General features: G+C 41.2%; 1 protein-coding gene and 7 non-coding genes across 8 annotated transcripts; all 8 read left to right on the top strand.

Annotated features, from left to right (window-relative positions):
• Positions 1 to 668: 668 nt before the first annotated feature.
• Positions 669 to 740, top strand: trnaq-uug. Its single transcript has one exon. It is a non-coding gene; the product is annotated as a tRNA-Gln (tRNA).
• A 520-nt stretch (positions 741 to 1,260) lies between these two features.
• trnaq-uug lies at positions 1,261 to 1,332 on the top strand. Its single transcript has one exon. It is a non-coding gene; the product is annotated as a tRNA-Gln (tRNA).
• A 316-nt stretch (positions 1,333 to 1,648) lies between these two features.
• On the top strand, positions 1,649 to 1,731 carry trnal-cag. Its single transcript has one exon. It is a non-coding gene; the product is annotated as a tRNA-Leu (tRNA).
• A 580-nt stretch (positions 1,732 to 2,311) lies between these two features.
• Positions 2,312 to 2,383, top strand: trnaq-cug. The gene has a single exon. It is a non-coding gene; the product is annotated as a tRNA-Gln (tRNA).
• A 736-nt stretch (positions 2,384 to 3,119) lies between these two features.
• Positions 3,120 to 3,191, top strand: trnaq-uug. The gene has a single exon. It is a non-coding gene; the product is annotated as a tRNA-Gln (tRNA).
• Positions 3,192 to 3,711: 520 nt separating this feature from the next.
• Positions 3,712 to 3,783, top strand: trnaq-uug. The gene has a single exon. It is a non-coding gene; the product is annotated as a tRNA-Gln (tRNA).
• A 316-nt stretch (positions 3,784 to 4,099) lies between these two features.
• trnal-cag lies at positions 4,100 to 4,182 on the top strand. Its single transcript has one exon. It is a non-coding gene; the product is annotated as a tRNA-Leu (tRNA).
• Positions 4,183 to 5,057: 875 nt separating this feature from the next.
• On the top strand, positions 5,058 to 13,844 carry LOC117726349 (FYVE, RhoGEF and PH domain-containing protein 4-like). The gene is made up of 16 exons (XM_034526581.1): positions 5,058 to 5,280; positions 7,591 to 7,731; positions 7,850 to 8,408; positions 8,566 to 9,028; positions 9,273 to 9,418; positions 9,835 to 9,991; positions 10,066 to 10,204; positions 10,370 to 10,428; positions 10,722 to 10,865; positions 11,109 to 11,281; positions 11,552 to 11,582; positions 11,678 to 11,761; positions 11,865 to 11,990; positions 12,086 to 12,205; positions 12,296 to 12,436; positions 13,442 to 13,844. The coding sequence occupies exons 1-16, from the start codon at positions 5,154 to 5,156 to the stop codon at positions 13,739 to 13,741; spliced, it is 2,910 nt and encodes a 969-aa protein (XP_034382472.1). The 5' UTR covers positions 5,058 to 5,153; the 3' UTR covers positions 13,742 to 13,844.
• Positions 13,845 to 13,874: the final 30 nt, after the last annotated feature.

The following is a 13,874-nucleotide window of genomic DNA, read 5'->3' as shown; positions in this document are numbered from 1 at the left end:
CAGGAGAACCCAATGAAAACAACGATTGACATATTAAGCTGCAACACTCACTACACATGCTTCATCATGTACATATCAAACAACCTATGTTATAACTATATTATTACTCTTATTTGTATACATTTTATCCATCCATATAATTTGTTTGCCATACTTGTGTACTTTTAACTTTTTTGTTTTTAGAAAACTTTTTGATGTCTGATGCCTAAAATATATATATATATATATCTGTCCTATACTGTTACTTATGGAACGTTGTTTGCTGTTCATTTTAACTGGCACAGTATTTTATGGGGTCCCTCTTCACATGTTTGTCTTGTACATGTTAGAAGCTGTCATAACGGTAGTGAAATATGAAGCTTTATCTGTGGAAGAAGCCAGTGTGGTTGGAACTGTTATCATGACCCGGCACAGAGTGAAATATGAAAAGCAGCAATTATCATTCCTATTTCCTCATGGATCATCAATAGGACTCTGCTGTTTCAAGGCAGATTATGTGACAAAAAAGCAAAACACTGTGACAGAAAAAACCAACACAATGACATTTCTATGTAACACTCAAATTAACTGTGTTTGTCAGAAGAAGAACAGAGAGAGGAGTGTGACGCAGAAAACAGGCACCCAATTTAAAACTTTGGTTTTACTATAAAAGGTCAAAATTCATAAACGGTGCCATGGTGTAATGGTTAGCACTCTGGACTTTGAATCCAGCGATCCGAGTTCAAATCTCGGTGGGACCTGTAGTTTAATTCGATATTCTCACCAATTGGATTGGGTTGGCCGTTAGTTTCAGGAAAACCCAATGAAAACAAAGATTGACATATTAAGCTGCTAGACTGCTTCATCATGTACATATCAAACAAACTATGTTCTATTCTGGAAAATACATAAAACAACAAGACGCAAAACTAATCAAAGTAAATACTGCAAACTATGGGGAGTGTGGGAATCGAACCGGCTACCTTGTGGTTACAGGACATTATCCACTTTGTGTGGCATGTAAAATAGTCTAAAAACACGTATTGTGAGATGCTGGTACACAAAAATGTTTGTAAACAAATCTCTCCCTCCCTCCATGTGGCTCAAGTAAATATCCTGATAACAGAGATTACAAGATATGATATGATTTTATATTGTTTTGATTTTGTCTGGACTTCATTTCGGTTTGTCAGAAGAAGAACAGAGAGAGGAGTGTGACGCAGAAAACAGGCACCCAATTTAAAACTTTGGTTTTACTATGAACGCTCAAATTTCATACAAGGTGCCATGGTGTAATGGTTAGCACTCTGGACTTTGAATCCAGCGATCCGAGTTCAAATCTCGGTGGGACCTGTAGTTTAATTTGATATTCTCACCAATTGGATTGGATTGGCTGTTAGTTTCATTGGATTGGATGTTAGTTTCAGGAAAACCCAATGAAAACAAAGATTGACATATTAAGCTGCTACACTCACTACACATGCTTCATCATGTACATATCAAACAAACTATTTTCTATTCTGGAAAATACATAAAACAACAAGACGCAAAACTGATCACAGCAAAAGAAACAGAAATACTTTCTTAGGTTTGGTTCTGGTGAGCAAACAATGGCCTCTTGTGGTAAATATCTATTATTCCAAAAAGTGTTATGAACAGGATCCGTCTAGTCAGGATGGCCGAGCGGTCTAAGGCGCTGCGTTCAGGTCGCAGTCTCCCCTGGAGGCGTGGGTTCGAATCCCACTTCTGACATCAAATATTTTCACAGCTGAAGACAGAAGTAAAGCAGTCTGTTATCTCTAAAGTAGGAAACTGTTACCATTGCTACCGACGAAAATGAGTCATGTATGAATAAAGTAGGAATACACAATACAATTATAAATGTTGAAATACATATATTCCTCTCTAATTGTCAGAATTTACCTCATTACAATTCAGAAATGTGTTTGTACACAAAGAGCAATTTATTATTTTATTGATAACTTGGGCTAAAATATTGATTATCAGGCCATAAAGAAATGCGATTTAAAGTCAGATTCAGCTAACGTAAGCTACGTTAGTTACACTAACCGTGGCCAGCTAAATGTCGCTTTGTCAAAACATTATTGTGAGACGTTGGTCCACAAACATGTTTGTAAAGAAATCTCTCCCTCTCTCCCTGTGGTTCAAGTAAGTATCCTAATAAAAGAGATTACAAAATATGACATGATTTTATATTGTATTGTATTATATTGTTTTGATTTTGTCTGGACTTCATTTCGGTTTGTCAGAAGAAGAACCGAGAGCCAATTTAAAACTTTGGTTTTACTATGAAAGGTCAAATTTTACGGAAGGTGCCATGGTGTAATGGTTAGCACTCTGGACTCTGAATCCAGCGATCCGAGTTCATATCTCGGTGGGACCTGTATTTTAATTTGATATTCTCACCAATTGGATTTGATTGGCTGTTTTTTCATTGGGTTGGCGGTTAGTTTCAGGAAAACCCAATGAAAACAACGATTGACATATTAAGCTGCTACACTCACTACACATGCTTCATCATGTACATATCAAACAACCTATGTTATAACTATATTATTACTCTTATTTGTATACATTTTATCCATCCATATAATTTGTTTGCCATACTTGTGTACTTTTAACTTTTTTGTTTTTAGAAAACTTTTTGATGTCTGATGCCTAAAATATATATATATATATCTGTCCTATACTGTTACTTATGGAACGTTGTTTGCTGTTCATTTTAACTGGCACAGTATTTTATGGGGTCCCTCTTCACATGTTTGTCTTGTACATGTTAGAAGCTGTCATAACGGTAGTGAAATATGAAGCTTTATCTGTAGAAGAAGCCAGTGTGGTTGGAACTGTTATCATGACCCGGCACAGAGTGAAATATGAAAAGCAGCAATTATCATTCCTATTTCCTCATGGATCATCAATAGGACTCTGCTGTTTCAAGGCAGATTATGTGACAAAAAAGCAAAACACTGTGACAGAAAAAAACAACACAATGACATTTCTATGTAACTCTCAAATTAACTGTGTTTGTCAGAAGAAGAACAGAGAGAGGAGTGTGACGCAGAAAACAGGCACCCAATTTAAATCTTTGGTTTTACTATAAAAGGTCAAAATTCATAAACGGTGCCATGGTGTAATGGTTAGCACTCTGGACTTTGAATCCAGCGATCCGAGTTCAAATCTCGGTGGGACCTGTAGTTTAATTCGATATTCTCACCAATTGGATTGGGTTGGCTGATAGTTTCAGGAAAACCCAATGAAAACAAAGATTGACATATTAAGCTGCTAGACTGCTTCATCATGTACATATCAAACAAACTATGTTCTATTCTGGAAAATACATAAAACAACAAGACGCAAAACTAATCAAAGTAAATACTGCAAACTATGGGGAGTGTGGGAATCGAACCGGCTACCTTGTGGTTACAGGACATTATCCACTTTGTGTGGCATGTAAAATAGTCTAAAAACATGTATTGTGAGATGCTGGTACACAAAAATGTTTGTAAACAAATCTCTCCCTCCCTCCCTGTGGTGCAAGTAAATATCCTGATAACAGAGATTACAAAATATGATATGATTTTATATTGTTTTGATTTTGTCTGGACTTCATTTCGGTTTGTCAGAAGAAGAACAGAGAGAGGAGTGTGACGCAGAAAACAGAGAGCCAATTTAAAACTTTGGTTTTACTATAAAAGGTCAAATTTCATACAAGGTGCCATGGTGTAATGGTTAGCACTCTGGACTTTGAATCCAGCGATCTGAGTTCAAATCTCGGTGGGACCTGTATTTTAATTTGATATTCTCATCAATTGGATTGGATTGGCTGTTAGTTTCATTGGATTGGATGTTAGTTTCAGGAAAACCCAATGAAAACAAAGATTGACATATTAAGCTGCTACACTCACTACACATGCTTCATCATGTACATATCAAACAAACTATTTTATATTCTGGAAAATACATAAAACAACAAGACGCAAAACTGATCACAGCAAAAGAAACAGAAATACTTTCTTAGGTTTGGTTCTGGTGAGCAAACAATGGCCTCTTGTGGTAAATATCTATTATTCCGAAAAGTGTTATGAACAGGATCCGTCTAGTCAGGATGGCCGAGCGGTCTAAGGTGCTGCGTTCAGGTCGCAGTCTCCCCTGGAGGCGTGGGTTCGAATCCCACTTCTGACATCAAATCTTTTCACAGCTGAAGACAAAAATTCCTGGCTCTTGTCCAATGCTGTTATGCTGTCACTCATGATGCCACGCCCCTGTAATTTAAAACACGCCCCCCACGCCAGATCCCGGCTAAAAGTCTGAACCTGAAAAATAGATTTGAACCCGAAAAAATAAGATTCGAAACTGTAAAAAAAAGTTTGAAAGTTGAAAATCTAAAATCTGCTACTGAAAAATGAAAAAATATATTTTATTCGCAAGAAAACATCACTGAATCTAAATTATATTTAAACCAACAACACTTTTCATACACTTATTTTTATTTTGAATACATTGTTGAATTGTTCAGTGTTCAAGACCAAAACTGGAATTTTCAGGTTGCATACTTTTTTTCAAATGAACAAAACTATTGGCCTGGATTTGGCTCCATATAGTTTAGGAATAAAAGCATTAATTTATTTATTTATTGAGGAATTAGTCGTGTTTCCTTCCACATAACCATATAGTCTAATTGATATCTGGGTGTAGTTAAATCTCTGGTAAAAAAAAAAAAAAAAAGAACTTTAAATCTTTTTTTTAAAGAGACATGTTTAGACTTTTACTTGACCCTAAAGGAGTCTAAATATACAATGTAAGTAAACGGTGATATGAACATAAACATTGACTCATGTAAAGTATTTGTTCTCAAACAGATTAAAGTGACAACACGTAAACTCATTGATTTCATAGACTCCGTCACAGTGTGAAAACTGACTGTGCGCCAGCTGATTGGTCAAGGGCTCCGTGGGCTTGTCAGGGGGCGCGTGAGGGATTTAACTGAGAGGCGGGGCTTGTCAAACAGCTGGAGAGATATGCGACGATAGAGCACGTGAACTATTGAACACATTGACGCGTCGCTCCCCTTCTGTTTCTCTCCTTCCGGTACAATTGTCCGTCTTTTGACCAAACAGCGGCCTCGAGGTGGAACGCGAGCCTCTTCGTAGGCGATGTTTGACCTGAAGAAGAGGAACAGTTTGACCCTGAACTGCAGCGCGGAGACGGAGGAGTTCCGACGAGTGGCTGTCAGGCGGAGGGTCAAAGGTGCTGCGGTGGACAGCCTCGCTTCACACACAGGTGAAGTACCTTTCAGCTAACACTAGCTTTGTTTGTCACAAAGGCATTCATTCTAATAAAGGTACTGATACATAAACAGAATAATAATGGAGGAGGATGCCGACACTCTAATATTGTCTCCATTCAATGTATCATCAGCAAAAGTGACCGGTGCTAGTTCTACATTCATTCACCAGGGATGGGCTGGTTATATTTAGTGGAGTTTGTGGCAAAAAAAAGAAGAAAGAATGGATATGTGTGATTTATTGTTTGGTAACACGGTCACAATATAATCAGTATAATTCCCAATATATCTGGAAACTGTCTGTTCTCTACAGCCAGATGAACCAGAATATTAAGGCTCAAACTGCCGTGCATGAGGGCATTAACACCGTGCCTGTCTTACATCAGTATATGATATTGTTAAGTTAAGTACTTGGTGTGTATGCATGTTTTTTGGTTTTGTCCAACTTTGTTCGACTCAGTTAGTCCGTTAGCCTCTTACTATTGTTGGATTACTGCAGCGAAATCTCTTTCTCCTGATTCAGCCTGGACACACACACACACATACACACACACACACACACACACACACACACACACACACACAAAGCCACTCTGTTCCCCCATTGAAGCCAAACTAACTGTTTGGATTATAAAAGTATGTTTGCACCAATGGTACTGTCGGATGCACGATTCAACAGTGTCATCTGTCTCTCTGACCTTTTTAATACAAATTATTCAAAGGGCCATTAATGCATTTTTAAAATGAAAATAACATTGGCTTTTTATAATCACCACTGAGAGGCTAGAAACTGATACACCCAGTAGTGCTTTTTGGATTCAGATTAATACCGCTTAATATATATATATTAAGCGGTATTAATATGATATATATATATCTTAGCACAAATACTAGTCACAGAAAACAAAAAGGTGTGTTGTTGAACTATTCCTGTAAGAATTAGGATTTTTTTAATCATCTGGCTGCCTGGAAATCTAGCTGCCATGGAAATGCAGGCAATGCACACAACAGTTTTATTTAACAAAATCTCTTCCCTTCGAATGTTATAGACTTTTTGAATATTTTTCAAAGCCCTCACGCCTTCTTTCTCTTTGTAGTGTTCTCTCAAAGTTTCGACCTCCACCGACATCGGCGCTGTCTAACAACTTTCAGATTCTGTGGGAGTGAAAGTACTCTCTTCATTAAGTAAAGTGCTCAGTGTTACCTCTGAGACGACTGCAATGACTCGTTAGGGGTAAAGAGAGAAGTGAGAAAGCAGAAGTATTGCAGTGTTGAGAAAGTAGGCCCCTTGCCCTCAACACATGATCGACAAATGTGTTCGACTTCAGAGAAGTGAACAGCAGAGCTTTACTTTGTCATACACGTTATGGATACTCCGGCATGAGTTTGGTCGTACACACCAGGTAAGAAAGCAAAGAGTTACACAATTTGAAAGTACGAAGTTGTTGTGAAGTAAAGATGCCAGTCAAACAGTCAGTGCACAGATTTGAAAGAGTAATGAAACATGTGTATGACTTTTATTTTCTTCTTCTTCTTCTTCTTCTTCTTAAGAAAACGTGTTAGATCAAATACAAAACCAGCGTAAACCAAGTGTAATCTTTTATTTTATTTTCTGGACAAAAAGTAATCCTTACCTGGAACATTCTGTACTTTTGAACCAATACGTAATTTAAACTACATTTAGTCTTCAGTCTAGGATGGAACAATTGTTATAAATAAGAGATGCATATTAAAAACAACAGATTTAATACCAGTGGCCGTATACATGATTTCACACTATACAGGCAGATAAAAACAACAACACAGGAATAGACGGGGCGTAATACTGTACAGCAACAAACCGCAGTGCTTATAGAATGCAAGAGAATAATGTTTGAATGTAAGAAACGCTTAAACAATGCTCTCAAGAGATTAGCATCAGCAAGGCGAGAGTGCATGTGTGATATGTGTTCGTAGTTGAAGGCTCAGGAGGAACAAGACCTCTGAATCATACGCTCAAAAAGGCTTAAGTTTAAGAAATGTTGCATGTAGTTTCTAAGGACTCAGCAAAATCAGTCTTTAAAGTTCAAAACTAGTTTCATTTTCTTAAATTGTAGTCGAGATCCAAAAGTGGGAAACATTAATTCTGCAAGTCATTTATGATCTTTCCATGTTGGCACCGAATGAACTGACCTTGTTTGTGTTTAACACATTTCACCCTGCATGTGCCTCAGTAAAGTGTGAATGAGTGCTGTGGACGGAAGCCATTATCATGCAGTGTGGGGAAAGTATGCAGGGTTAAAATAGTGAGTGTGTATTTCTTCCAGCGGTGAGCAGTGGCGTGTGCGGCTCGTACAGCTGTGGCAGCGCATGTGCCCGAGTCTGTGGATCAGAACCAAACATTAGACCCGACGCAGAGGGAGACGACGAAAGAAGCCCGGCTAAAGGGTCTCCTCGCAAACCACATGGTGGGCTGGAGTCCTGTATCCGACATGCATAACCTGGAAAATAAATAAATGCACTGGACCTGCATGACATGATTCTAAAATCCTAAATTAGCTAACGATGCTGTGCATCTCTTTGCAGTGTCTACTGAGCCCGCCCCCCTACAGAGCCGGGCAGGGCGCGCTCACGCCAACAGTCAACCCGTTAACGGCACCGAGCAAGACCACAGTCCCAAAAGAGGTCCCGCAGTTTCTGTTTCCTGTGTCAGCCCAGAACAGGATTGTCTCGGCTCAACAAGTCCAATCAGAGGAGGCTGGAACTATTTGTTGAATGGAGAGTCTGCAGCACATATCAACCCTGCCAGACGTACTCAGGGGATTCCACATTTGACAAGCAGTCCACTTTTAGGACCTCCAAGTCCGGGCAAAAGAGACATTCAGAGCTGTAGCCCATCGAGAGGAGGAGGGGGAGGAGGGCACAGTCCTTCCAAATTGTCCCCAAGGAAGCGCAGCCCTCTCAGTAGATTGCTGCGTACCCCCAGCCCGTTGCAGGGAAAGAGCAAGACCTACAGCCCCACCAGGAAGTCTAGATCCTGGCTTGGACTGCACAGAATCCCAAGCAGCAAGATGGAAGGACAAGAGAAGAGGACGGGGAAGTCTTTGAGCGTGCCCGACTTGATCTTTTACTTGGATGAGAGCAGGTTGGATTTGTTTTATTTGGTCGGTTTCTACACCTTGATTACCCAAATAACTTCCTGTAGCAGGAATTGCAGTATATAGCAATCGCGAATGAATATGTCTCAAAAAATACATTCATTTGAATCAATTTCCAATTACAGATGCATTTTATTTCTGCAGGCTTCCCACTGAAAAAGTTGAACGCTCTCCACTGAAACCGCTGCAATCACCCAACTGCAGCGGGTCAGCCCTCACCATCGAAGTACCAGTTCGCCATAGACTCGGTCACGCCAAAAGCGAAACCCAGCTATCAAGCGCCGGCATAGCGCATTCCTCGGGACAAGTGAATGGCAGAGTAGCAGTAAACAGAAAGGGGATAAATGATGACATGGAAGAAGGCAAGATACCAGTCGAGTATGGCTCCAAGTCTTTCTGCCAGTGGGATGAGGCCACTAGAACTACAGAAGATGGCAGGATTCAGAAGGAGTCTCAAGGGGAACACAACGATGAGGAGCTGAGAAAGGAGGGAGGAGGAAGCGAGACAAAAAATGAGGAGAACAAAGAGCAGAAATTGTACAGGCTAGCCAATGAACTCCTGCAGACAGAGAGAGCCTACGTAGCTCGTCTCCACCTCCTCGACCAGGTCGGTGTGCTAACTTTATTTGTGGCTTCTTGCACTAAATAACCAGAGTCACTTTCTTTGATGCAGACTTTAATTTTATTGTTGGATACAACGTGTTCCTTTTGGTAGGTTTGCATTGTTCTTGTTGATATAAAGAGAAAAATGTATATCCTTTATCGCCAAGTTCTCTACCAACTTGTCCCTTTTTAGGGTGAAGTGTCACATTTTATTTGAGAGTGTCTTGCCTCTCTAACTCGCTCCACAGGTGTTCTGCTCCAGCCTCACGGAGGAGGCCGGTCGCGGCTCGTTTCCCCCCGACTTGATAAGAAATATCTTCTCCAACATTTCCTCCATCTACTCCTTCCACAGCCAGTTCCTGCTACCCGACCTGGAAAACTGCATGGGCCACTGGTGGGTGTTCACCTCATAGACACTGCAAGAATAAGGCACTTATTGCAAGAATAAGGCACTCATTACAATAGTGTAAACGTGATCTTGCTATGTGACAAACTGAAGTTATTTGGTACACACAAACCACGTCATGAACGTCAACAACTCCTCCAAGGTGTCACGTTGTGTTTCCTGATAATGCCTCAGCGGTAGCAGGATGAAACGTTTTTTCAAAGCAAGATAGTTGACTGTTCTCGGCAAGTTAAATCAATCACCGGACCTCAACTGACCATACTGAAGGCAACAAATAGGCCATCAAGTAGACATCAGGACTTGCTGCCAAAACATTAAATATGAAGGCGTACATTTCTAACCCCTAAATCATTGCTTATTAATGAATAAAATGTGGTGGACCTTCCCACTTCCACCACTTCTAGGTGTGAGAGCCCCGGCCTGGGAAGTGTTCTTCTTCAACACGCACCCTTCCTGAGGATGTATGCCGACTACGTCAAGAACTTTGAGCAGGCCATGGAGCTGGTGAGGACCTGGAGTGAACGCTCCTCTGTCTTCAGGACTATCGTGCAGGACATCCAGGTAAAGCCGACTCGGTGAGGTTATCCCAATGCGTCTGTAGGTACGACGGTGTTCACGTGTGGTCCTGTGTTTAGAGTCGGGAGGTGTGTGGCAGCCTGACCCTGCAGCACCACATGTTGGAACCGGTCCAGCGGGTTCCACGTTATGAAATGCTGCTCAGAGATTACCTGAAGAAACTGCCCAGGGATGACCCAGATTATGATCTGGCTCACAGTACGTCTGCTGGACCATTATGACCATCCAATATTCTTGCTCTGAGAGTGCTTGTGCTAGATTTGTCTTTTTATGGTACCTCTTTTTCCTCATAAAGGTGCAGTCCGTCTCTGATGGGCCGTTGTGTCTGTAATGAGCAGAATTCCATTTTCTCTCCTCCCGCAGAATCCTTGCAGATGATTTCCATGGCCGCCACCCACTCGAACAGCGCCATCCACAAAGCTGTACGTTACATTTACACACCACATCATGTAGCGTTGTGCTAAGTAAGATGTCATCATATTGGCAAAAAGTGATCCTGATTTTGTGATTTGTACCCATTTATTATTGTGGATTTTAATTTGGAATGCCACAGCTGTATAGCTATGATTTATATTGCCTCCACTGGATGATTTTGACATCAAACTTGCATTTGATAATGCAAAATGCAACGTGCATTTACTGCACGTCATTGTAATTATATTTTTGACAGAAATAAATGAAATTAGGTTGAATCAATATCTTGGTTTCCCTGAAGGAGAGCCGGAAGCGGCTGCTGGAGATCTATGAGATGGTTGGCGAGGAGGAGGTGGTCAACCCGACTAACGAGTTCCTCAGGGAAGGACGTCTGCTCAAGCTCGCTGCCAGGAACACATCCGCCATGGAGAGGCACCTCTTCCTGGTTAGAAACGCTCACACTGCTTCTCTGGGCATTTTGTTGTACCGACAACGTTCCATAATCTGCCGAGAACCTTTTGACTGTTCGTATCTACCCCTCGAACTTCAGTTTCGCCTTTTTTATATCGTAGCGTTTTTAATTTTTAAACTTCTAGCGATGAGTGCCGTAAAAAATGGTCAATCTAATTTGTATCCGGGTTCACAAAAGGAGCCTTGTAGATCATGGCGTCTTAACTTTCCTCCACAGTTCAACAACTTTCTGCTGTGCTGCACTCCTAAGTTCAGCCTCGTCGGGCAGCGTTTTACTGTCCGCTGCAGGATCGGAGTGGATGGCATGCAGGTGCAGCAGACCACCAATGAAGACCACCCACACACCTTCCAGGTCTCTGGAAAGGAGAGGACCCTGGAGCTGCAGGCCAGGTGTGTGTGTGTGTGTGTGTGTGTGTGTGTGTGTGTGTCTGTGTGTGTGTGCGTGTGTGTGTCATAACAGTTGAGCTGCTTTTTTTTGCTTTTGTTGACCGTAAATTTGTCTGCCTGCTAAATTTGTTTAACAACAATTTTAAATTTGATTGTGCAGCATTGGTAGAAAATGTCATAGTTGTGAAGTTGATTTCTGAATTTGATTTAATGTAACTGCTGTCTGTGAACATACTCCTGTGTTATTAAAATGTTTTTTGTTGTTTGTTCAAGCTCTGAACAAGACCGAGATGAGTGGATACAGGTACTGGGGTATTTTCATCTAGGGTTTGGTGCAACACATAATATTGGTGCAATATAATATAATATATATATTTTTTAAACAAGTTTTATTTCCAGGTAATTCAGGAAGCCGTTGACGTGTTCCTGAAGAAACATGAAACCTTCAAATTGGCGTGTAAGGAGCTAAATGTAGAAGAATATGTAAGTTTGAACATATTTCAGCAATGTCATAATAATAATAATAATAATAATAGTAATAATGATATATTCAGAAACTCATCCAGCTGATGTGTGCATTTTACAGACGGAGGAGCTCGGCCGACGTGCCCCTCGCTGGATCCGGGACAACGAGGTGACCGTGTGCATGAAATGCCAGGAACCTTTCAACGCGCTCACCAGGAGGAGGCACCACTGCAGAGCCTGCGGCTGCGTGAGTGACGGCCTCGTACCGAACACGCCACACGGGCCCAAAGCTCTTTTTTCAGGACACTATAGCAGTGACGGTTTCTCTGCTCCCCCCCCAAGGTGGTGTGCGGGAAGTGTTCAGACAACAAAGTGGCTTTGGAGTATGACGGCAACAAGCTGAACAAAGTGTGTAAAGCCTGCTACTCCATCCTGATGGGAAAGAAGAGAAGGATACTGGAGGCGAGTCTCTTTTTAGAAGCATCAACTGCAACTTAACATGGATCTAAGTCTTTATAAGCAATGTATTTTCTCACGTGTGTTTTCTCCCAGTCGGAGGCATCTCCCGTGTCCAGTGACTGTGTAATGAGTGGCTTCCTGCTGTACGGGGACAACCCAAAGACCTGGCAACAGACGTGGTCTGTCGTCACCCGTTCTGAACCCGCGGCCCTCCTCCTGTACACAGCTCCACAGGTTGGGATCTCTGAGATGAAGACTAATGTCAATGTGACCGTTGCATTTTATTTCCAAACTTGGGAGTTATTCTGCCCCACACTCGTTTCCGTTTTGTATGTCACTGTTATTTGGGAGAGACGGTCTCTATACGACACGCATGCAGTGTTGTCAGCACTGTCACTGCCCCTCAAACACAACACAGCAGTCACCATCTGCAATCGTGTGCTCACAGGGCAGAAAAAGGGAACTACTGCTCAAATTGGAAAGGGATGTTGTTACTGCAGAGTAATGCCACTCTGCTTTTATTTAATGAAACTTAATAACACTAAATTGTACTCTTGTTTGTTTAGTGTTGCATTACTTTCCTAAGTGTCCGGCTACATACACAGATACTGTAGGTGACAAACTATGTTAATGCGTATGGCATACATTTTAGCAATAGTTGGAGATTTTTGGGAGTTCAACCTCAGCTCCTATATGAAGACTATAATAAACTGTATAGCCAAAATACACAAACTGAAACAACAATTCTTTTTTTATCCCCAAACCATGACGACATAAGATCATGCATTCTATTCTATCAGGTTTTTAATCTAGAGCCCTGACTTTAAAATGTTTATTTTTTACTATTTTTGCTCTATGGAGCTACAATGAAAATGCATCAAAATCAATGTTGTTTGTAATCATTGACATATCCCAGAATGTTAAAACAAATCTCCCAAGCAGTTAGTACACAGAAACTAATTAAATGTTTGTTTAATGACACGAAGGGTAAATTCTGTACATTTTGGTCCGGCAGTAGAGTAAGCGTCAATAAACCACTGACTAGAAACGGTGACATCACTTACCCTCTATAAGAAAGAAGAGCACGCTATTCTGTTGCTACCCCGCCATAGGATTATTATTATTATTGACAAAAAACACAATGTTGTTTTATACAAAATTGTGCCACACACATCTGAAGCCTTTTGTATCCACCAACTGCTTTTCTGTCCCTTTGGTTGACCGCCCGCATATCTCCAGGATGTGAAGCCCCTCTCCAGTATACCACTCCTGGGCTGCAGTGTGGAGGATTCCCCTCAGGAGCTCCGGGGTCAGTCTGGTTTCTGTTTAAGGCAACCCAGAACCACCCACACTTTCTCCTGCGATGGCTTGGACCTCAAACAAAGCTGGCTGACCGTCCTGAAAGCCGCTGCGACGGGCCGGCAGTATGGCACCAACACCAATGGCTCCAGATGGCGCATCACTGGTAGTTTCAGTGATGGAAGCGCGTGTACTGGTGAGGATTTCATCATCATTGGCGACAATGAAAAGAACTCGTGAATGTTCGAGATCGGGCGCTGTAGAAAGTACACGACAACAGGCCAAAGCGTCCGTAGCGTTGAAATAAACGTTTAATAAAATGAATAAATAAAAAGTGTGGTTCAGGAATGTAAAGGTTGTTATTAACAATATT

Source organism: Cyclopterus lumpus, chromosome 23 (genome assembly GCF_009769545.1).
Source record: "Cyclopterus lumpus isolate fCycLum1 chromosome 23, fCycLum1.pri, whole genome shotgun sequence".
NCBI classification, from domain to species: Eukaryota; Metazoa; Chordata; class Actinopteri; order Perciformes; family Cyclopteridae; genus Cyclopterus; species Cyclopterus lumpus.
Note: the sequence above shows the minus strand (reverse complement) of the source record. Positions and strands in the feature narration are given on the sequence as shown.